General features: G+C 37.3%; 2 protein-coding genes across 7 annotated transcripts in view; one reads left to right on the forward strand and one right to left on the reverse strand.

Annotated features, from left to right (window-relative positions):
* The window catches only part of LOC106874394 (uncharacterized), a 46581-nt gene extending 33106 nt beyond the window's left edge, over positions 1-13475 (reverse strand). Inside the window, exon 1 of one of the 2 annotated variants that reach the window (XM_014922118.3) lies at positions 13033-13475. The gene's annotated coding sequence lies outside the window, so the exon portion shown is untranslated. Of the gene's footprint in view, positions 1-999; positions 1176-13032 lie in introns of those variants that run through there. The other variant, XM_014922126.3, reaches the window with a different exon arrangement.
* LOC106874409 (uncharacterized) lies at positions 1123-25277 on the forward strand. 5 transcript variants are annotated; one of them, XM_014922153.3, is made up of 3 exons: positions 1123-2203; positions 23957-24120; positions 24838-25277. In XM_014922153.3, the coding sequence occupies exons 2-3, from the start codon at positions 23959-23961 to the stop codon at positions 25207-25209; spliced, it is 534 nt and encodes a 177-aa protein (XP_014777639.1). In that variant the 5' UTR covers positions 1123-2203; positions 23957-23958; the 3' UTR covers positions 25210-25277. The 5 variants fall into 5 exon arrangements, with proteins under 5 accessions (XP_014777639.1, XP_014777631.1, XP_014777624.1 ...); XM_014922145.3 differs by having other exon boundaries at positions 2184-2321; XM_014922138.3 differs by having other exon boundaries at positions 2192-2317.
* Positions 25278-26010: the final 733 nt, after the last annotated feature.

The raw sequence follows: 26010 nt of genomic DNA on the forward strand, positions 1-26010 counted from the left end.
CTGGCAAATTTTATTTCAGTCAGTTTTGGAATAAGTGAATAGTTTTATATAATACTTGCAGTGTTATAATCAGTTTTTTAAACTCATTATGTGAACTGCTATTTTAATGGCACATCGCCTGTGCGATTAAAGTGCCAGACAGCTAACTGAAATATAAATCAATATGGGTTGAAACACGAAATCTGAAAATTGAACGGCCTGTAGTTCGAAACTTCAGCTTTTGGGTGGGGGTCATTTCTTTTTTCCGCTCTGCGTAGCAATCGAACTTGATAATCAGTTGCATAATGGATAGTAACATATTTGGTGTAGTAAAAAAAGATAATTAACGCTATAATTTTAGTGATGGATAAATTACTGTACACGTAAAGAAAAAAAGGCAAGTAAAAAATTGTTATAGAAAAACTGTAGCTGATTTAAGCTTTAAGTATTCAACTTGATTTAGCGATAACCCATATTTAAACACCTACTTTTTCAAAACGTGACCCCAATGTAGTACAATGTATTTCACGAGCATTATTCAAATAACATAAATTAAGAAAGTAGAGAGTAAATCAAACTAAAATACGTCTACCGATCTTTTTCCACGGTAAAAAAAATCAAGCCAGATGGTCAAATTTTAATGTGTCGAAGTAACAAAACTATATAGAAATGCAGCCACTCCTACACACGTAAACTTTAAAATCTGTACCAATCAAAGGAAAAATAAAAACTGTCATTTAATTCTAACGACGATTAATTTGACAACGTATCAGCTGATTTAGTTTAAATTCTTCTATCGCTCTTGAAATTCTCATCAGTTAGATAATTATGGCATAAATAACTCTTTCAGATGAAATTTTATTAATTCAGTTACCGACTATTAGAATCTAATCGTTTGACGTTCTGTTTGTTATTGAAAGGAAACTGAGAAGTAAACATAAAATATATAAACAATGCATTATACACAGATATATATATATTTGTACTTTTAAAGTAGTAAGCAACAATTGGCCAACTTACGAATAATAAATAGCTGCATTTGCATAGAGTAATGTAACAATGTGCAGAATAAATGTTGACCACAGCAATAATGATGTAGTTTATAGAACAAGTGCACCAGGAAGTCAGGTGGTGGTGGTGCCAACTTTACTGACAAGTCTGTCCACATTCAAGTAAACGATTTTGAATTTCGAAGCAAGAATCTATCAACCAATCAAAGAGCGATCTCGCGCGAACCTCGTTCATATCTGAAATACATGTCATTTCCGAGAGAAAATGTATTTTCACTCTATTTTATTTTCGTGCTTTGCTAATCATACTTGTAAATTTCATTAAAATCTTACAAATTATTTCACTTGTATCACTAATTCTTTTGTTAGTTTGGTTTTTCCGGCTTATGTTAATAGATGTTTTCTGAGATTAGCACAAGGACATAAAATTTTGGGCGAGTAGCCAGTAAATTGACTGGTACTTTATTTTATTGGCCCCTGGAATATGTATGGCAAAGTTGGCCTCAGTGGGATTTAAAGTTGTAAGGGACCGTAACTAAGTATGTTCTCCGCTCAAGTAGGGCCGACATAACAGCATTATAGGCTCCCTAGGCAAATCAATGCACTGGGCTCTACTGTAATTATTTATTAATGGCAAGCCACGACATAAATAAATCATAATTGGGCCCCTAGGCAACTGCCCAGTGTTTTGAGACGACACTGCGCTCTGGCGATTCTACTATGAATATTTCTTTGCTTTATTTTCGTTTTTTAAAAGTCAGGAAAGCTAGCAATGCTCACAACATTCACAAAGTTAAAAGGGAAGGGAGAGTTATCCTCAGACCGGAGACCTGACCGGAATGCTTGTAACAGAATGGACACCACTAAAGATACACAGGTAAAGATACACTAGCTAATGGTGTTAAACCGGACGATGAGTTAAGACAACCACTCTAATAGGTCAGAGCAGGATTTGAACTCTGAACATAAAGAACTGACACAAATACCATAACGTATCGCATATGACCTAACAGCTCTGCCAATCCACCACCCTGCATTGGCACATTTTTATCATCTTCGAAAGGACGAATGGACACAGTTGATTACAGCGAGATTTGAACACGGAACACTGAGAATCGGTTCGATGTTTTAACCACACTGCCAATTTGCTGCCGTACTCCGTACGAAAGGAAACTTTTCATTGGTCTAAATCACCTAACGTGTATTTCACACAGGTATATATGGTTATTGGTTATTTACTGTAGGATTGACCATAACTTCATGCAACCTTCTTATGCATCGGCAAGCTTGTCCGATATGTTTGGACATGCTCATACTTAGATCTGCAGGTCGGTGCGTGAATAAGTGCTTATTATTTGTGTGTGTATGTGTGTGTAATATATTTCTGTTGGCGTTACTAGTCAAACTTAATGCCCTGATAACAACAATAGAAAATTATGTATTTTGTTATTATATTATTACCATTCTTACATTTAATAACTCTTACTTTTTTTTATTTCACCTTTTTCACTTTACAACTATATTCGTTATTTAAATTTTAACATGTAATTTTTTTTTCTTTCTGTTTAGTTGTTCGCCATTTGTAAACTTAAAACTATTTGAAAACTATTCCCGGCAAACTATTCTCAGTTTGTTCAAAGTTTTGGAATATATTTCTATGCATCCTTTGTATGCTAATAAACTTTGTGTTGCTAGAATTCCTCTGAATAAACTACTTACTCCGAATAAAACAGTATTTGTTACAATGCCAGTTTTATTTCCATTTTATTATAATAATAAGTGAACCCTCGCTTTTGGCATTTTTGATGGATATATATTTATCAATTAAAACAATTTTTATTTTTTTAAAGAAAAATAAGGTGTATACCCCACTCACTCTCTGGCATTGTATATACTTGCTTTTGTTCTTTATTCGCTTATGAAAACAATATTGGTATGGTCTTGATGAATAGGTGGGGGGGGGGGGGGGGGAATTATCGAGCGAAAGCAAACTAGCAACCAGCTGAGAGATGTATATTGCACTACAGAGGAATTTGGATTTGTGTGCACGATAAATTTATGTTCAAAAATATATACAGAGGGATACGGTTTTGTAATTTTGATAATTTATAAAATACAATATATATATTTAGACACTTATTTAGAGTTTAGGACAATTCTTGCACTTTTGTCATTTTGCATTTAGTACCATTATTGTTTGGCTGATAAGTAAAGGATTTTTTTTTTGATTCTGGAATCGTACGAGTTACTACTTCCTTAAAGGCTTGAAATATTTTGTGCTGTTCTTTTTGTTGTCGTTTCTACGTACACCTACAAATAGATATGTATATATTAACAGGCATATATATTTATAAATACATATGCACGCATATACACACACCTATCGGTGTGTGTATATCTACATAAACACACGTGTATCATTTTTGTGCATGTATTTAGAAATGTCATTCTATTTTTGCTTGCTGGCATAGATTCGTCAGGTTGTCTTTTCTTCTTAAGAGCCATGGGCGTCCATAGATTTGGCTTCTACGGAGGGACACCCTTCCTATCGTCATCCATTTTACAAAATGTACTGAATGCGTTTTCTCATGCGTTAACACTAGGGAGGTTTAATAGTTCTCGGCAAGTCAGGACCGAAAGGACCTTACAACCCTGTGCATTCTCAGTTTATTGCCAACCCGTGTAAGTGGGTGCTTTTCCATGGCAAAAGCACTAGAACTTGTCTCGCACACTTATCACTGCAGAGGGATCATGGTGGAGTCCTTCTTGGTATTAACACAGGATTTGAGTACTTTGTTCTCAATAATTGTAGAGTACTTACTGACCTAAAATGTGTGGATTGACGAGGAGAATAGGAGAGTAAACAATGATGATGGAAAGGCCAGAAATAGATTGTTGTGAAAGAACAGTTAAAATGAATGTGTAGGACTTAATAACCTGTGAATTTGCTTTGGTGACCAAACAGGGTTCATTTCTGTCCATCTCTTACTCCCACTTCACATTCTTATGAAAGGACCCTCTCCCTCCTCTCCCTCCTCTTCTCCTTACCCATTGTATCCTATCCTATTCTCATCTTGTACGTTGAGAGTTTGCTCTGGCACTCAACCGTCTTTATTTCTTTCCCAACTTCTCCCTCCCTCCTATATAAAGTGTGGTAGCCAGTATCTCCTCTGTACCATCATACTTTAGCCTTTCAACACATGACGTAAACCCACTTTCCCCTCTCAAATACTTCCCATTCCCCCTTAGCATGTTCTTTTTGTCTTGCAAGTTATTTAGCTACCTCACAAGTGTTGGTGGCACAAAAAAGTACTTAGTACACACTGTGACATAGTTTGTCTTAGGAAAGGCATCCGTTTGTAGAAGCTTTAGCTGACACTAGAGCTCAGTACAGCCTTGCAAGCTTGCCAAAACCTGTCAAGACATCCAAACCGTGCAAGCATGGAAATTGATTTTATATATGTTTGTTTGTATATGTACATTCGTTTGCCTTGTCAGGGGCTTAATGCCCTCAGCTTAAGCCCTTGGCCCAACTGGTTTCAAGTAGTATCAGAAAGGATTGGGTGACAGTATGTGGACATTCTAGACCCTGACTGAAGAATCAATTGGCTGCGAATGATTTGTGTATCTTGCTTTGTCTTGTTTGCCATTGTTGTGCTATCGTCCTTTTCCTGCTCATTATGTTTTGACGATTTCCTTTTGTTGTTTTTTACCTTTGATTTATATATATCATCATCATCATCATCATCGTTTAACGTCCGTTTTCCATGCTAGCATGGGTTGGACGGTTCCAGTGGGGTCTGGGAAGCCAGGAGGCTGCACCACGCTCCAGTCTGATCTGGCAGTGTTTCTACAGCTGGATGCCCTTCCTAATGCCAACCACTCCATGAGTGTAGTGGGTGCTTTTTACGTGCCACTGGCACAGGGGCCAGAGGAGGCTGGCAACGGCCGTGATCAGTTGGTGCTTTTTACATGCCACTGACACGGAAGCCAGTCAAGGCAGCACTGGCATCGGCCTATATAAAAAGGCCCTGTTCTTTCGTTTTCTCTCTTCTCTTATATATTTGTATTCAATCTGATAAAGCTACATGTACCAGATCAGATGTGCTATAAAAGATGTCAAATATTATTCTCATAATTTTCTATGGCAGCACTGACTGACATAGGCAGCAGAAATGGCTGTTAGCAATGTTAAGTTTTTGTATTAAAAAATAACTGGTGGTAGTCAATTTGTTTGTTGATCAAAAGTTTTCTCCATTTTCTGCTTGCTTATATATATATATATATATATATATATATATATATATACTTAGGTTGTTTGTTATGGCCAGTCAGAGAGTAATCATTAGTTTTGCACTTATAAAGTGCTTAATTGTATTGTAGCTTGTCAGACTCATTGACTGGAGGTACATAACCTCTCTACAATTGGAGAGAGGAAGGGCAAGGTTCATCCAATTAAACAGTTCAGAGCTTTGTAGGTGTGAAACCAATGGTCAATCTCTGACCAGCCATAACAAGCAACCGAAGTATTAGTGTTCTAGCTTCTTTTTGGATACATGAGCTACTGACTGATTTATATATACTAGCAGAAAGACCGCTCTCCAGACAGTTTTCTGCTAACCCCTTAATAGTATTTTCACATTTGATTCCCAATTCTAATAATTTTAATATTTTACGTCTAATTATTTCTTTGTATAATACTGCTCACTTGCTTAGTAAATATTGCTTTCGTTGCCAGTGCTGCCTGACTGGTCCCATCTAAGGAATTTACTAGGCTAGCTATTAATGAGCTTACATAGAATTAAAAGCCATTCTTTTTATGAAACACTGCTTAACTGCTAAAAGTGTTACATCATATGGGCATTATTATAATTATTATTAAAAGAAGGATGTTTCTTTTGTCTTAGACACAAAGGAGAAGGATTAGTTAATTCACTGACTTATATAACAAGTACATATCCACAATTCATTCCTATACATATGTAGCCACCCCTGCAGCTAAATCTCCCTAAATCACTTCCTACCTTCTAGAAAGCTTAGATAAAAAGGCATTCAATAATGTAGTCTTTGATAAACTGAGTAAAAGACAGTATGAGCACAACTGGAGTATTTATAACATTAGGTATTCTTGATGGTGCTAAACAACAGCCACCTCTTAAGTTATCAAGCTTGATTCTGATTTTTTTTTTTAATTCCTGTCCTTTATCTGAGAGTAAGGAAGATAACAAACCCTTTCTCTATCTTCCTTCTCAAAGCAATTAAACATATCAAACTTTCCTATTGATTAAATTGCTGGTGACTATAACCAATTTCCTTGGACTCTGGTAGAATGATTTTACTCTATATAACATTAAAATATGTTGGCATTATGCTTTATATGTAGAGACATAAAAATACTTGAGTTGTTAACCAATCATGCAGTAAGACCACTGGAAGTGATGGCCCTTAGACCAATCTTCTTGTCAGATCATCATCATCATCATTTAACATCCATTTTCCATGCTGGTATGGGTTGGATGGTTTGACTGAAAACTGGTAAGCTGGGGAGCTGCACCATGTTCCACTCTGATATGGCATGGTTACTACAGCTAGATGCCCTTCCGAATGCTAGCTAGGAAATAGAAAACTTTAAATTCAAATGGCTCCCTCCTCATACCTTGCAAACAAGATTGGCACATGATTATTACTGTCAAACATTCAGCTAAGGGTCAGATAGTTTCACTGTCTTGAGTGCTAGGGATAGAATAAGGCTAAGGGAAACTGGTCTGACAGAAAAATTGAAGCGAAGCCCTTTCAGCAACTTCTGTCAAATTTCTATCAGACTCCTGCATCAAGTCTCCTCTTCAACCATCTTAGCCATGCCTTGATACTGGATATAGACAATCCAGAATAATTGCTGCATAAATTTCTCCTACTTAAACCTAGATCATATGATTTTTGTCTCAAATGACAGGAGCTTCTTGGAACCACAGGCAGTAAACCTTTACACTGTGGTAGCTGGGGTATCAAATACATTTGTAATAATGAAATATCCCCATTTCTATAGCTTCCACACTTTTAAATGCACACAGATGTATATGTGGGAGCAGTTATGATGAGCTGGTCTTCAGCACAACTGTTCTCTTTGCTGAAGTACCATATATCTGAAGTTATGGCCTTTACTCTTTTACATGTTTCAGTCATTTGACTGTGGCCAAGCTGGAGCACCACCTTTTGTCGAGCAAATCGACCCCAGGACTTATTCTTTGTAAGCCTGGTACTTATTCTATTGGTCTCTTTTGCCGAGCCACTAAGTTACGGGGACGTAAACACACCAGCATCAGTTGTCAAGCGATGTTGGGGGGACACGCAAACACACACACACATATATATACATTTATACGACAGGCTTCTTTCAGTTTCCATCTACAAAATCCACTCACAAGGCCTTGGTCGGCCTGAGGCTATAGTAAAAGACACTTGCCCAAGGTGCCATGCAGTGGGACTGAACCCGGAACCATGTGGTTGGCAAGCAAGCTACTTACCACACAGCCACTAACTATCAGTAGACAAACGCATGGTTTTTGAGGAGCACAAGTTTTAAGGCTGAAATACTGGAAGGTCACAAACTGAAATGCTTTTCAAAAGCTTTGTTTCATTAGTTACATTCTTACTTAAGCAGTGGTGAATGTGGTTCTGAGTATATTCTTCATATATGAAGCATATTCTTCATATAATTTTTCTAGGTATGACTGTGGTAAGAAGCTTGCTTCCTATCCATATGGTTCTGGATTCAGTCTCGCTGCATGGCACCTTGGGCAAGTGTCGTCTTCTATAGCTTATGAGTGAATCTGGTAGACGGAAGCTGAAAGAAGCTTATCATGTATGTTTGTATTTGTCCCCCCCACCTCACCATCACTTAACAACCGATGTTGGTGTGTTTGTCCCCGTAACTAAGCAGTTCGGTAAAAGGGGCTGATAGAATAATTGCTAGGCTTACAAAAAATAAGTCTTGGGTTCCATTTGTTCAACTAAAGACTGTGCACCAGCATGGCTGCAGTCAAATGACTGAAACAAGTAAAAGAATAAAAAATGGTTAGATGTTTTCATTGTTTTTTTCCTATGGTGTGAAAGCATGTGTTTCCAATGACTGTGAGATCTAGGTACTTGACCCACTAACTGTATAGTTAGTTATAAATTCAAACATACCACATGCAGAGGTGTATGTATGTATGTATGTATATACATGTGTGTATATGTGTAAACACACACACACCTACACACACACATATATATATATCATGACCATTTAATGTGTTTTCCATGCTGGCATGGATTGTTGGATGGTTTGACAGAAGCTGGTGAGCTAGAGAATTGCACCTAGCTGTCTGATATATATATTGTCATGTCTAAGAGCCTATTGCTCAAACATATCAGTATGTTAAAATCAATGTCACTTTCTTCATAAAGAAAATTGTTTGCTTTGATAATAACTTGTATATTATTTTATCGACTAACTTCAAAGTTTCACTGGCTGACTTATTTGTTAAGCATTTAAAACTCTTAAATGTGTGTGTGTGCGCGCGTGCATTTGCACAAATTTACATGTGTAGAAGTCATCATTTAACATCAGTTATCCATTCTGACGCCTCCATGTTGTTTTGTTTTGGACCAACTGTCCGTACCGAAAGAAGATTTAATTTAGCCAAGCGTCACACACTCAACTACCAGACACACTTACAAACTTCTAAAAGTGGTGACAATTGGGTTAAATATTCAAGACAGTATGATTAATTAAATCCTCTGAAGGTGGTACTCCAGCATAACTGAAACCAGTTAACCCTGCATTTAAACAGGCCATATTCAACCCAAATATTCTACTTGTTTTATATTCAAACTGACTATATCCATCCTCTCACACCTACCCTACAATGTTATTCTGAAAATAAACAATCACATCATTAAAATCCCTAAGCCACATGATAATACTGGATTAATTGAAGACAATACGAATAAATAAGCATTAAATTTGACAGAGTAATCTGAATGCTAAAGGGTTAAAGTTGATACTCTAGCATGACTAAAACCAGCAAATATAGATAGATGGATAGATAGATAGATATACATAGCACAGGGATGACCATGTGATTAAAAATTTGCTTTGGAGCCCCACTCTGTTTAAGATTCATTCCCATTGAGTGGGCATTGTCAGCTGATGTCTTCTACTATAGTTTAGGGCAGACTAATGCCTTGTGAATGAAATTTTCTAGATGGAAACTAGAAGAAGCACTTGTGTGTCTGCACATGCATGCTTGTATGTGTGAATGAGTGTTTACTATGTCTTGACATGTGTTAATTGAAAACAAGTCACTGTTGCACAAATAATATTGTTTGTCCACAATCCTTCATGAAATTGTGTCTGGATGTTAAGCTGTACATTGAAGGATGAGAGGAAATATTACTTTAACTGAAAACAAGTGTGAGCTGGCAACAGAAAATGCATCTGGCCATAGAAAAATCTGTCTCAATACCTTTTTGCCTGACCCATGCAAATATGGAAAATGGACATTTAAACAATGATATGTATACACATCCATTGTATCCCATAAATTATGGGATAAAATCTAACTCCTAATCTATTTTATACACAACATTTATACTATATTATTCATAAGACTAGGAAATAGATGTCTTGAATTGTGTATTATGTTACTGATATTTTTTTTATGTTAGAATCCATAATTAGATGGACAACCATTGTATGTCATTCACTGGGTGTGTGGCTTTTATGTCATACCATATGTGCTTTCCTCTGGTATGAAAATAAGGATATATAACAGTAAACTAAGGTTTGCTAAAGCATTACTAATGGAGTGTGGAGGCGCAATGGCCCAGTGGTTAGGGCAGCGGACTCGCAGTCATAGGATCGCAGTTTCGATTCCCAGACTGGGCGTTGTGAGAGTTTATTGAGCGAAAACACCTAAAGCTCCATGAGGCTCTGGCTGGGGATGGCGGCGGACCCTGCTGTACTCTTCCACCACAACTTTCTGTCACTCTTACTTCCTGTTTCTGTTGTGCCTGTAATTCAAAGAGTCAGCCTTGTCACACTGTGTCATGCTGAATATCCCCGAGAACTACGTTAAGGGTACACGTGTCTGTGGAGTGCTCAGCCACTTGCACTGTAATTTCACGAATAGGCTGTTCCGTTGATCGGATCAACTGGAACCCTCGACGTCATAAGCGACGGAGTGCCAACAACAACAACTAATGGAGTCCTACTGTAGTACACTGATATTAACATGTTAACCACCACGGTCTGTCACTAGAACTCACCAGTGATGCCACATACTTCATGCAAGGAAATGTAATTTTTTTCATTTTCACAATATCCCATAATTATCTAAATATCTTTGAAACCATGTCAAAGATACAGGATGAAATATTCTCTCAGATTATAAAAATGTACTGCCAGCAACACATATGGTGGTTGTGTGCAGTGTGCAATGAACCACCAGTGGTACATTTGGCAGTTAAAATGTCATTCCATAGTTAAAATTAAAGCATTTACTTCAAATTTTCTTTCCTGTTTGCTTCAGCACTGTCTGTTGTCTTTTACAACTGCACGTAAAGCTAAGAATCAAATACTTTAGCAAAAATATCATTTCGAAAGAAATTCTATATTTGATTTTCTATAAACATCCAACAATTTTATAGTTATCAAAATAATTGGAATTTCCATGGGTAGTGCTAGTAACAGACAGAGTTTAAGCTCAATTGATTTGGCAGAGAATGAGCTTAGATGAGATGCAATTCTAGTTTTTATTAGGTTGGGTTATTGCTGATGTTTGTTTCATAGTGGGATAGTTGTAAGAGAAGTTTTTAGCTTAGTGTAAGCCTCTGTTCCTAGCATTTGTTGATCTGGAGAATGCCTTTGAAAAAGTACCAAGATCTCTAGTTTGGGTGTTCTTTGAGCAAACTAGAAGTAGATGGATACTTTATGATAGCATCACTAGTCATGTACAAAAATGCAATTATTCATCAAGGTTTAATCATCAGTCCCCTTTTACAGTTCTCCAAGGCATAAAATCTAGGAATTTTAATACGCTGACAACCTAGTTAAAGCAGAGTTTACGGAAAACTTAGTTACAGACATGAAAACAACATTTAGAATTGAAGGTACTGGTGCTCCATGGAAGGAAGCTTTTGTTACCAAGGTGATCTAATCACTTGTGGAGGAGGGTACCCTGAGAGTATATAACCAGAATAAGAACAGAATTTAAACCCTCTAGCATTCACATTATTTTGTCAAATGTAATGTTTATTTATTCACATTGATTTGAATTAATCATGCATTATCTTGTTGCTTAGAGATTTCAATGACATCATCATCATCATCATTTAACGTCCAATTTCCATGATGGCATGGGCTGGATGGTTTGACAGGAGCTGACCAGCTGAAAGGCTGTTCAAGCCCCATGTCTGTTTTCACATAATTTCTGTGGTTGGATGCCCATTTTTAATGCCAACCACTTCCCTGAGTGTACTGGGTGCTTTTATACAGCACTGGTGCTTGTGCTTTTTATGCGGCACCAGCATTTACAAACCCATAAGTTTAAGGATGCTCAGCTGGAGAGAGTTTAGGGATGTTCAGCTTGCAGGGGATGAGCCTCTATACAAGGGCAACTACGCTTTTATTTAGCTTGATGTGTCTTTTCAAGCACAGCAAACTGCCAGGAATCTCAGCCCTCTGTTATCCCCTTAGATCCTTTCTCACCACTTTGTCCTGATTGTATATTTTTTACAATGACAATCTTATGTCGGGTCGAGAGGCCAGATCTGGACAGTTTGAACATAAAACAGGTAGCGAATTTTGGACAGGGTATACCTGGTTTAAATGCTAAAGGATTTAAAAGTTTCAAGGAGATATTACCTCTGCTAGCAACAAGGGGAATCTCTCTTCAAGCAAAGGGTAGAACATGTTACTTGTGTACACAGTGTGATGGCTGAATGGAAATTAAGCAATTATGCTCTGCTTCATGTCTAATGTTAATGGGCACGAGCAATGTGGAAGAGATGAGCTGAGAGGAAAATTGGGAATAAAAGGGAATCAAGTATAGTGTACAAGAGACAATTATATTGATATGTGATAAATATGAAGTTAGGTGCATAAAGAAGTTTGAGGAAAACTGAAAGAGGAAGCCTTCGAAAGACCTAAATGATGAGTGCTCATCCCAGGATGTTGTTCCTCACAATGGTATCAAAGTAATGCAACAAATGATGAGATGCTGTGTAAGAAAGGACCCATCCAACCCATAGAAGCATGATGAAGCTGATCTAAATGTTGGTTGTATGATTAAGTATCTCATTTTGCAACTGCACAGCACTCTGGGCAAGTGTTTTCTATAATAGCTCCAAAATGACAAATTCCTCATATGTGAATTTGGTAGCAGAATCTGTGTAGAAGTCCATGAAATACATGAATGTGTGTTTGGACCCACCACCACCACTAATTAACCATTGTTGAATTGTTTAATTACATTCCCATAACTTAGCAGTTAAAAAAAAAAAGACCAATAGAATAAGTACCAAACTTGAAAAGTATTAGGATCAATTAATTCAGCTAAAATCCTTTAAGGTGGTGCTTAGCATGGCTGCAGTCCAATGACTAAAGCAAGTAGAAGATACATATAATTCTTATGAAGTTCACTACTTCTTACTTTATGGTTTCTGTTTTGTTGTTTACTCCCAGGTCATCTCTATTCAAGTATACCTATGATCGTCCCTTCAGCCATGATTTTTTTTTTCTTAGAATTGGGGTGAGACCACATTACCCTTCCCTTTTAACTTTCTTTTTAAAGTCATATGTGATTGAATGAAAGTTGGTTATTTATTGCAAATAACCAACTAGATGTTCCTTGTGATCATTTTGTTTGATCCCTGCCCCCCCCCACCATTCCATCATGTATTGGCACCTGAATTATTGGTAAGCACATAAGATTTTTTTATGATATTAAAACATCTAAAGAATATATATATATAAAAAAACAAAATTACTACTACTTACCTTCACATTGTACTTTGACTTGGTTCTAAGTAGAGGTACTTTTCTTCCATTTATTTTATTTTACCCAACACCTTCTGTGCAATGTTGCTAATCTCTAAACGGTCAACATGTCCAAGTGATATCTTCTGGTCTTCCATTCATGTGTTCTACCTTTTCACCGCCTCATGTAATAGTACTCTAACTGGAAGTATTCATTGATTTACAAGTAATGTTTAAATGTATCAGTTGCCAGGGTGACATAAGTGGGAAGATTCTCTCTCTCTCTCTCTTTCTCCTTCCTTCACCTCCTCCCTCTTTCTTACTCTCTCACTCATTTTTTTTTCTAGTGTCTCTCTCTCTCTCTCTCTCTCTCTCTCTCTCTCTCTCTCTCTCTCTCTCTCTCTCTCTTCCTCTCTTCCTCTCTGTCCTCTGTGACCTGAGCTGTCTGTCTCTTTTAGTCTGTCAGTTTCTCTCTAACACCTTTCTCTTTCTTCTCCCCTCTCTCCCCCTCCCTCTTTCTCTTCTTCCCCTTCCCTCTTCTCTCTCTTCTTCCCTCTCTTCTTCCCCTACTCTCTTTTCTTCCTCTTTTCCCTCTCCTCTCCCTTCTCTGTCCCCTCCCCTTTCTCTTCCCTCTCTCTCCCCTCCCCTTTCTCTTCCCTCTCTCTCCCCTCCCTCTCTCCTCTCCCTCTCTCCACCTTCCTCTCTCTCTCCACCTTCCTCTCTCTCTCCACCTTCCTCTCTCTCTCTCCACCTTCTTCTCTCTCTCTCTCTCCACCTTCTTCTCTCTTCTCCCCTTCTCTCTCTTCACCTTTCTCTATTTCTCTTCTCCCCTTCTCTCTCTTCACCTTCCTCTCTTTCTCTTCTCCTCTTCTCCCCTTCTCTCTCTTCTCCCCTTCTCTCTCTATTCTCCCCTTCTCTCTCCCTTCTCTCTCTCTTCTCCCCTTCTCTCTCTTCACCTTCCTCTCTCTCTCTTCTCCCCTTCTCTCTCTTCCCCTTCCTCTTTCTCTCTCTCTCTCTCTCAGACTGTATTTTTGCATTATTTTCCACCAGTTTTTCTTTGCTAAGCAGACATACTTTTAGGAACATCAAGTTTTAACTTTTCCCCTACTTCAAAAACTAAACTCAGTTACAGACTATAAATGTATGATGGCAATGACATAGGTCAGTGAAGGAGATATGTCAACATGGGATATTCTCCTGACTCTTCATAATGTGGTTGTATGAGCTGCTGGTAACAGCAGCCAAATGTCCCTCTCTTTCTCCTCCCCTTCTTCCCCATGTCTCTGTGGGGTACTATAGTATGTCTTCTTGACCAAGGCTAATTTGATGTTAAACAAGTAGGAGCACTGGGTTGTTTCTCAATTATTCTTCCTTATTAACTAATCTTTAATTAATTATAGCTAACATGGTGATGATATTGATTACTCTCATTAGTCAATACATCTGATTTAAAGGAGGTGAGTTGTGATTGTCATGTTCATTCCACTGTCAAGAGTTTTAGAAATAAGACTGAAGTGACATCACAAGCAAAAAAAGTCAACACAATGTGGGCACACACCACATGCCCATTACAAAAGCCTGTGCTTGTTTGGTCATGTGATGCGTGTGAATGAGGACTGCTGCATAAAGAAGTGCCGAGCTCTAATTGTGGAGGGTATCTGTGGAAGGAGTAGACCCAGGAAAACATGGGATGAAGTGATGAGAAAAGCTCTCCAGACACTGGGCATCACTGAGCAAATGAACAGGGACTGGGAGATGTGGCATTGTCCTCACACACAGGCTTGTCCTTCAGGTGCTGGAGCTGTGTTAACGCACCCATGTCGGTTCTGCATTAATGCACCCATGTCGGTGGTACGTAAAAGGCACCCACCACACCCTCCTAAGTGGTTGGCATTAGGAAGGGCATCCAGCCATAGAAACCATGCCACAACAGACAGTTGGTGTCTGAACAGCTCCATGTCAAACTGTCCAGCTCATGCCAGCACGGAAAGAAAGCGTTAAACAATGATGATGATGTATAAAAAAAATAAAACACATTGTGTTTGCTTCACAAAGAAAAATTCAATAAAAAAAGAAAATGGGGTTATCAATAGTTATAAAACTTCTATTTAATTCTTATTTCAAGAAAGGCTAAATGCTTCTTTAAGCAGAAGGTCAATATTTTCTCAGTGTAAATTAAAGTGTAGCTCCTGCCTTGTGGATTAGCAGGTGAAAGGATTTGTCAGCTCGATATCATTGACCTGCCTTGTGTGTGTGTGTGTGTGTGCACACACACACACACACACACACACACATATAATGTGAAATATTTCTAAACTGTTTAAGGTAATTGATGAAGCATTTCAAGTCTTAACATGCGGCTCTGTAATCTACTCCCAGTGTTAGGGCACAAGCAGTGTAAATTAATAGGATATCTTTCAAAATTTTGAGACTGCATGACAGCTGTACATTTGTCAGGGCTTTTCAGGTAATGTCTTGTGAAGTACAATAGGGTACAAAACACTCTTAGTAAACCTAATTATGTTTACCTGTCGGATGTTGGATTACTAATGTTAGCCTTATATAATAAGAAATAAAGAGTATATATATATTTTTTAATGTATTAGAGACACTGACATAACTGTGTGGTTAAGAAGTTTGCTTTGCAATCATGTGATTTTGGGATCAGTCCTATTGTGTGGCACTTTTGACATGTGTTTTTAATATTGTCTCAGACCAGTCAATATGCTTTGTGAGTGAAATTTCATAGCTGGAAAATGTGCAGAAGCCTCTGTGATGTGTTTGTGTGTGTATAAATATATTAAAATATATACACTCCATGTGACCTTTCTCGGCCAATCGCAGACTAACATCCAGTAGTAAACATTGACTGTCTTCAATTAAACTCTCATTCAGACCCCAATGGCCAAAGAATAGCCATATACTTGAAACTCGGAGTACCAAGGAGTCTGCATCAAACTGTTTCATCTATACATGTAACTCCTAATAAAGGTGTTGAGTACCCTTTTTTTGTTTGTCTACTCACTTGTGTGTATGAATGTATATATATATACATATATATATATATATATATATATTAAATATATACTTTTATAAAACAAATTTTACAAAATATATAGTATCTGTTAACAGTCTTAGCCAAAAACTCACAGTTGAGTTTTTGTATATATATATGTATACATGTCTCTTAAAGGATAGAGCTCAAAATCAATGCATTGAAGATACTTTATTGCAGCAACAATTATAATAACAGAAACAACCACAATAAGCCAAACCTATGCACATTTCAATAGGGTATCCCGGAAAAATAAACCACATCATAAGATGTCTCGTAAAATATTGTAACAAATTACAACATATTACAAATTTCTGGATACTCCATCTCATCAGGGTCGCATTATTGCCATCACCAATACTATTATTAGCAAAACACACACATCATCCAAGAGGGTGAAAGAATAATCGACGGCACCCAACCTACCATCGTTATTTTCTTACAGAATGTAAACAAACCAGTCAACCGAAATCCAGCGACGTACACCGCCCGGTTTACAGCGTAAAAATCCCTTGCCAAAAATTCATCCCCCATGTACATCAAGATTTCCTATCGGATCTTCCTATAACGATAGTGTATTAATTAATTCATTAATTATACCCGCCCACGCCCACGCACCGCACACCACCACCCACATGCCCACACCTACCCCCACACACACATATACCTATACTTAGATACACACACCAATATATATTTATATGTATTTTTTATGTATAACCATACACTCAAACACATATACACACAAACACATATATACACTCACATATGCATGCATATACATATACACACATACAGATACACATGCACCCACATAAACGCGCACAGATACACATACACATTTACATATATACGCATACATACTCACATACACACATGCGTACATATGTACATACATATAGCTATACCTCCATATATACATCGATACATATGCACATACACACACACAAGCTTATATATGTTTACATGTACACACATACACATACGTCTCCATACATACATATATACACACATACACTCTCACGTGTCTCCACATGTATAGCTACACCCATATACATATACACTCATATATTTGCGCCGCAGACCTAATTCCAGTAAGATATATAGAGATGAATATACCTCTTCCTTAATTTCGAACTTGTGCCTATACACATTCCGGTAATTCCTATTTATAAAATGCATACGTATGTCTATACATATGTAGACATCTGTAAGCTTTAAACATTATTTTATTAACTAGGTGACCCTTGGAAAAAAGTATTGAAAATAATTCCAAGTTACATAACGAACAAGTACTTTTACCCTTGTCGTACGGCATCGATTTGCCTACTAACAACCATTCAAGGGAGTAATCCTTTTTCTCATCTTTCAATTTCCAAACTAAATTACTAAGCGCCGTACTATATTGCTTACTCCTATCCCTAAAGGAAGAGTAATGATTAGAAATTCGTTTCGAGACCTCAAGTGACGAAGCCCCGATATAACTCCAAATCTTCTTATCCGTTATAACATTACGAATTAATTAATACACTATCGTTATAGGAAGATCCGAAAGGAAATCTTGATGTACATGGGGGATGAATTTTTGGCAAGGGATTTTTACGCTGTAAACCGGGCGGTGTACGTCGCTGGATTTCGGTTGACTGGTTTGTTTACATTCTGTAAGAAAATAACGATGGTAGGTTGGGTGCCGTCGATTATTCTTTCACCCTCTTGGATGATGTGTGTGTTTTGCTAATAATAGTATTGGTGATGGCAATAATGCGACCCTGATGAGATGGAGTATCCAGAAATTTGTAATATGTTGTAATTTGTTACAATATTTTACGAGACATCTTATGATGTGGTTTATTTTTCCGGGATACCCTATTGAAATGTGCATAGGTTTGGCTTATTGTGGTTGTTTCTGTTATTATAATTGTTGCTGCAATAAAGTATCTTCAATGCATTGATTTTGAGCTCTATCCTTTAAGAGACATATATATATATATATATATATATATATATTGAACTATAAAAGAAACTGCACTGTAAAAGATTATTTGTTTCACACATGATATTGAAATTATGTGGATTTTATCACATTTCTCAGTAATTCGACATAAGGAAGATGTCCCTGAACCACAACACCACTCTCTTTTGTAAACACAAGGATTGCATGTAGGGTTCGAACTTGCTCACTTTTCGTGGACATGGTAATGATCATGAATACATCTTTACGAAAAGCATAATGCATGTGCAAAATGTTCACTCCTTGGGTATAAATGGCACCCAAATTTACCAGCCTGTCATTCGTTTCCTGAATGTGGCAAGCATGCCAAGACTGACACAAAATCAGGAGCAGCAAGCCATCGGACGTCTCCATGCTGGTCAATGTCCATGGGTCATTGCTAGTGACTTCAACTGCAATATTTGGACAACAGTGGCTGAGGGAACGATACAATACCATAAACAGCATGGATGATCAACCATGCAGTGGCCAACCGAGGGTTACAACGGCACATCAAGATTGCTACCTGTACTGACAGCACTTGTAGAACTGATTCCAGAGGGCAATAAAATCAGCTAAGCAGACCATAAGGACTCACCATAGACCTATTTGTGCTAAGGCAGTTCACTGCCAGCTGATATTTTTCAATCTGTCTTGTCGATGTCAGGCTAGGGTCCCCGTCCTCACATTGTCATCAACAGGCACATCCGCAGTAGGCTCAAAAAATGTCAGAACAATATCAGCAGTGGAGAATTGTAGTCTTCTCTGACAAAAGTCAATATTGCATTTCTGTGGCAGATGGCAGAGCTAAGGTTTGGAGAACGGGTGATGGCTGTGTGGTGAAGAGAGACTCATGGGGAGGACAGAGCATCATGGTATGGGGTAGGTTTGCACTCAGCCAGAAACTGAGATCGGTGGTCTTCCAAAACATCAGCCAAGGCCAGGTCAATGGAGTAACCACTGCTTGCTACATTGACCAAGTGTTGAGGCCTCACATTGTGTCATACTTTGCCTGTCATCATCGGAATCATGTATTCCAACACGACAACGCCCATGCTTATACTGCCAGGTTAACAACAGGCTTCCTCCAACAGCACAACATTCAGACTCTGCCATGGCCTCCCCTAAGTCTGGACTTGAACCCATAGTACTGGAGTCAGTTTGTTTGGTCAGACCTTTTCAGCTGTTACTCCAGCATGGCCACATTTCAATGACTGAAACAAGTAAAAGGCCATGTGCAGGAGTGGCTGTGTGGTAAGTAGCTTGCTTACCAACCCCAATGTTCCGGGTTCAACTATAGCCTTGAGCCAACCAAAGCCTTGTGAGTGAATTTGGTAGATGGAAACTGATAGAAGCTTGTCGTATATATATTTATATGTTTGTGTGTCTGTGTTTACCCTCCCCCCTCCACCAGCGCTTGACAACCAATGTTTGTTTGTATACATCCCTGTAACTTAGCGGTTCGGCAAATGAGACCAATAGAATAAGTACTAGGCTTGCAAAAGAAGAAATCCTGGGGTTGATTTGTTCAACTAAAGGCGGTGCTCCAGCATGGCCACAGTCAAGTGACAAACAAATAAAAAAAGAGAATAGGAACAGGCATGGATCTGTAGTTAAGAGGTTTGCTTCCAACTATGTGGTTTTGTGTTCAGTCCCACTGCACAGCACCTTGGGCAGATTTCTCCTATGATACCCCTGGGTGAACAAAGCCTTGTGAGTGGATTTATTGAACAAAAACTTAAATCTATTCTTTACTTTATATATTCATGTGTATGTTTGTTTACATTTATGTTTGCTTCTGCAAAAGTTATAATCTACAAGCACAATGGATGTCTTTCGGCCTTTATACGTCACTCTATTTCAACCCATCCTCAAATATTGCATCCAGGCCTCAAACCCATATCTCCAGAATGACATTCAGTACCTGGAATGGGTTCACCACTTAGCCATCTGAATGGTCGCAGGCTTGTCTAAGCTTACATATGAGGAACGTCTCCAATGACTGGCATTACCTTCACTCAAACGACGGAGGATGCAGGAAGATCTCATCCTGGCTTTCAACATCTTCAACGGGAATGTAAACCTACCATTTGCAGAGTCTTCGTGGGCATGATCGCAAACTCTATCCCCAACACTTTTGACTCAACAGGCGGAAGGCTGTATTCTCCGTCCGTATCACAGCCCCATGGAATAAGCTTCCACAAGATGTCGTTCAACTGCCCAATACTCCCCTGTTCAAAGAGGCTCTGGACAACTGTGGCGACTATGTATAAAACTGTAGATAACAATAACTGGGTTTTTTGGGGTTTTTTTTACATAGCTTAAGCACATTGCGCTCTTCTCCTGCCAATACATTTGATTTGATTTGATTTGATTTGAATCCTCTGCTTTGTTTTCGTAATTGTAAGCAATAAGATATCCCTTACTTGAAAAATAGGTAAGGGTTAGTGAAAGGAAGAGGATCCAACTGTAAAACCATTCCTTAATAGCATAATTGTCTAACCCATGCTAGCATGGAAAAAGAGATATAAAATTGGTTTATCATTATTATTTGCATTTATGGATTGCTTCAAAGTAACATATGATGTCTTCTATCTACAGATACTGATCCTCTTTAATGCCATCTTCTAGTACTTTTTTTCTTCTCTTTTATCTCGCTGGTGTTCAGACTCCTAAACCATTGAATATTATGTGTTTGATAATAGAAGCAAAAAATTGCCTCATTGTATCAGGCATTACTCATTAATATCTGTTCAATAATGACTTTATCTTGTTATATGTGGTTACTTTTTTTTTTTCTTCTTCTTCTTACAAAATGTTTGAAGCATGTTCAGAAACATCAATTAAGTGTAAGTCTATATTTATGCACATGTACACCGTACTATATATAATCTCCCTTTATCATACAGTTTCTCTTTCTTTTTCATATATACGCAGGGGTGGCTGTGTGGTAAGTAGCTTGCTTACCAGCCACATGGTTCCGGATTCGGTCTCACTCTGTGGCACCTTGGTCAAGTGTTTTCTAGTATACCCTCAGGCTGACCAAAGCCTTGTGAGTGGATTTAGCAGACGGAAACTGAAAGAAGCCTGTCATATATATATATATATGTTTGTGTGTGTGTTTATGTCACCGTAACTTAGCAGTTCGGCAAAATTGTCCGATTGAATAAGTATTAGGCTTACAAAGACTAAGTCTTGGGGTAGATCTGTTCAACTAAAGGTGGTGCTCCAGCATAGCCAGTCAAATGCCTGAAACAAATAAAAGAATACATATAATATTTCTATCCTTCTTTTCTTTCTTAGTTATGTCAGGGGTGTAGTCAAACAAATCAACCCCATTACTTTTTATGTCTGCTAATTATTTTCTTTTGTTGAAATAATTGGAGCAGGCCCCATGTTTAAAAAATTTCTCAACTACGTAGTTTCTGGTTCAACCCCACTGTACAATACCTTGGGTGTCTTCTACATTAGCCCCAGCTAATCAATGCCCTTTGAGTTAATGTGGTAGTCAGAAATTGTATCAGATCCGGTTGTGTGTGTGTGTGTGCTTACATTCTGCACTTTGTATGAGAAAGTGCTGATCTATAAACAGTGATGTTTAACATTTCCTCTCAACAAAATCACAAGTACTGTGAAATTAAAAAAAAAACACTTATTTGGGCAAGTGCCTTCTACTATAGCCTTGGGCCGACCAAAGCCTTGCGAGTGGATTTGGTAGACGGAAACTAAAAGAAGTCCATCGTATATGTATGTGTGCATATATATATATGTGTGTGTGTGTCTTTGTGTCTGTGTTTGTCCCACCCCCACCATTGCTTGACAACTGATGTTGGTTTGTTTACTTCCTCCGTAAATTAGCAGTTCAGCAAAAGCGACCAATAGAATAAGTACCAGGCTTACGAAGAATAAGTCCTGAGGTCGATTTCTGCAGCTAAAAGGCAGTGCTCCAGCATGGCCGCAGTCAAATGACCGAAACAAGTAAAAGAAAACATATATATATATATATATATATATATAAACATACACATGCATGCAAGCATACTGTATGTGTCATTCTTACCAAACTTTGTCTCACTCTTATTGAAATCAATTATTTTACGTTAATTACATTTGACTGAAACATAGAGGATTTGGGGTTGTTTTTCATATTTACTAAGCAGTGCCAGGTTTATTAAGCATTAACATCAGGACAGTTACTTGTTTAACTACTTTAAAATGCAGTTTCTGTTTGCAATGGAGACCACTTAGTTATGTCAACCAAACTGTAAAGTAACTAGCAAATATGTTCACTTCATATCTTTCTGTTACCGAGTACTGTTTCATGAACAACAAAGTAAATGTAATGTCTTGTGCTGTTTCTTATCAATACTGTACTTTATCATTAACTATGCTACTTAAATGCATAGCTTGCTTACATTCCACCTTCTGTAACATTAAGCTTTAAATGAATCCCAATCTGAAATCAGATTCATGCTTACAGATTTTTCATACTACTTACAAACAATATCATCAGATGTTTGGTTTTTAAAAATTCTGTGGGTTGTTGTTAATCATGTATTCCTGCTCAGAGACTTGTAAATTTACATAGAATGCACAGTTGATCTATATTCTGTGGAAAGTACCCGAGTTGTGTGCATTTGTGTGGTAAGTAGCTTGCTTACCAACCACATGGTTCCGGGTTCATTCCCACTGCGTGGCATCTTGGGCAAGTGTCTTCTACTATAGCCTCGGGCCGACCAAAGCCTTGTGAGTGGATTTGGTAGACAGAAACTGAAAGAAGCCCGTCATATATATGTATATATATATATATATATATATATGTGTATATGTTTGTGTCTGTGTTTGTCCCCCAACATCGCTTGACAACCGATGCTGGTGTGTTTACGTCCCCGTAACTTAGCGGTTCGGCATAAGAGACCGATAGAATAAGTACTAGGCTTCCAAAGAATAAGTCCTGGGGTCGATTTGCTCGACTAAAGGCGGTGCTCCAGCATGGCCGCAGTCAAATGACTGAAACAAGTAAAAGAGTAAAGCATCACGACACCATCAAAGAGGTCATCTTTTTTTTTAAATATATCAAAAAACTAATCAGCTTTACAGAGACCTTCTTTCCAAGCTTCTAAATACAGAAATCACAAATACCAGAATAAATACTAATATCAATCGCACCTTTTTTTTACTTTCTATACAACCATAAGCTTTGTTCACCTGCAACTGTAACACCACCTGACATGAATGCTCATCTTCCTTAAACATTCATTTGAAACTCATCAACTGTGTGTCTCTAGTTTCTATACTAAATGTCTAAATCAATTCATAGATCTTGTATTAAATACATTCTGTACAGCATCTAAGAAATAGATAAAAACTGAAGAAAAAAAAAAAACTATTTAGAAAATGCTACTTTTGATTTCCCAATAAATTACTATTCATTATATTGTAATAACTGACCTGTTAATGCAGTTTGTCACTTGCAGAGTTTTTCATGTCACAGCCATGATGGTATATATCTACCTTTATTTTGTTTGAGATAGTTTAATATCTTTATTTCAGGAAGGTCATTATGCCAATAAACACACGCACACACACACACACTGGTTCAGTTTCACTTGTTTATTCATCAGCTGGTTAAATGAAGAAATGAAATAGAACTAGTGTATGTGTGTTTATGTAACAAAATCCATTTCAACACCTAAGTTCACATCAAGAATCTTACAAACCAAATGCAAAAACTTAATATGGTTACTTTCTTTTGAAATCACTTACAGGACAAGGTTTAATTTAAAATATAAATGATTAATTTTTAATTTATATTTTCTTAATTTTTATTGATGCAGGGTTTTTTTGTTTTTTTTCCTGTGTGTATTGTAAATTTTTTCTTCTTGTCTGTTATATTTCAGTTATGCCTCCTAAAAGACGTAATCTCCTGTCAATCAAACATAAATGTCAGCTTCGGTTTCTTGAAAGCCCCAAAGAAATTCCACATGGGTTGTTAAGTCCTATTCCTTGTAGTAATTTCCAACTAGCTGCCAGAGTAACAGAAATAAAAAACAACCTTTCATGGGTAAGTTGTCTTTTGTTGCTTTTGCTTTACTGTAGGAGGAGCCTTAGGTTATCCCTCATTATCAGACCTAATTGAAAGTTTATCTAGGAATACATTATCCAATGTATTCTTTAAGATTGCTGGGTGTATTTTGAGGGAGATTTGGTCAAGTATTTGCACAGACGTTTTCTTGGTTGCTTGTCTACATAAGTTTATATGCCACAGCTGACAACAGAATCCTAACTTTTTTTTCAAAGAGCCTTTTACTTTTAATCAGTATAAGATTGATTTTAAAGATATGTTAAGCCCCTTACTGTATATACATATATATATATATTCCCACATAATTTTCATCAGTCATTAATTACTTCATACTCTGCTAATACTGGTCTTAATGTGAAATAGATGTCAAAGTATACAGTTCTATATTTAAGAGATGAGGAATTATGTACATTGTTTACATTTGACGGATATTTGTGCTCATCTGATGATGGCTGATATCAGCCGAAACATTGTATTAACAACAAACACGATTAGGACAAATATCTGTCAAATGTAAATAATGTATGTCAAAGTATGTTGGTATCTGCATCACCAGAAGTTGCTTCTGTGGTCTTTCTTAATACCATTGTATTTGTTGCATATCAAAAGAATTAATAAACCTTAAACCTTATATTTTCTTTGACATCTTTACTTTCCCCTCCCTCATTTTAATAATATGTTCATTTATTTATGTAGGTGTCGCCCCAATTCACTGGCATTAAAGACTTGCACACCAAGCAACAAAGAAAAAGAAACCCTAAACCTAATGCTGAAAATGAATGTCCTAAAGAACACAACAGGAGATATGGTTCTCTGCAGTTTTTGAAACCAACATCTCTTCACAAACCTTTTCAAGACTGCCAGTCATTATCAAACATAGAAAACATTATGATTAGTCCAAAGTTTACAAATTCTGAAGACACATTGAAGCCAACATGCCCTTGGAACCTCTTTCAAAATTCTCCTTTGGAACAAAAAGACTATGGTAAAATACTAGTTCCTGATACACCTGAAAGGGAATATGGCTTATCAGTGCGGCACAGACAGTTGGGGAAATTCAAAAAATAATTGCTTTTAATATGTTGGGGCTTTTATTTATGGATTATTTATTGCAATAAAACATTTCATTTATTTAACCTTTCTTTATTTCATGAATATCATGATCAAAAACTTTCTTTTATTTTATTCCATGATACTTCCATTTCACTGCATAACTCACGCTTGTTTACTTATTTCTCTGCTACACTCGGCATTATCATTATTGTTTCCCTATTTTTAAAATCCCCACCATTTGTTTCTTGAAACAATTGGCGGTGATTTTGGGGATGATATGGCTGCTATTTCTATCAGGTTGAACAAATATTTAGATTTTGTTTTTGGATTTGGTTTGCAAGATTTTTTATGTGATTTCCTGTGTTGAAGCATATTCTGTTGTGTCTGGGGAGAGTCATTTTCTTATTGTGCCTTAAAATTTAACACACTCACTGGTAAAATTTCCACTTATTTCTTATTTTTATTTTCCTAAAATTTTCGTTGCGTCTTGCAACCTTTTCAATAGAGACTCCTTCATTGTGTCTTAGATTTATATTTCAGGTTTTAATGTGCAAGAAGTTAATGCAGATAACATTCAGTTTGATGTGTTGTATGTTTACTGCTGGAGAAAAAACATTAGTAGGTGGTAGAGTTAAAGTAAGCTATGCAGTTCTGGTAGAGAAATTGAAGATAAAGTATTGACTAGGTGTAGGCATAGCTGTGTGGTTAAGAAGCTCACTTTGTTACTATGTAGTATCAGATTCAGTCCCACTGCACAGGACCTTAGACAAGTGTCTTCTTCTATAGCCCCAGGCCAACCAATGTGTTGTAAGTGAA

The sequence above is a fragment of the Octopus bimaculoides genome, chromosome 5, assembly GCF_046866305.1.
Source record: "Octopus bimaculoides isolate indiv1 chromosome 5, ASM4686630v1, whole genome shotgun sequence".
In the NCBI taxonomy this organism is placed as follows: Eukaryota; Metazoa; Mollusca; class Cephalopoda; order Octopoda; family Octopodidae; genus Octopus; species Octopus bimaculoides.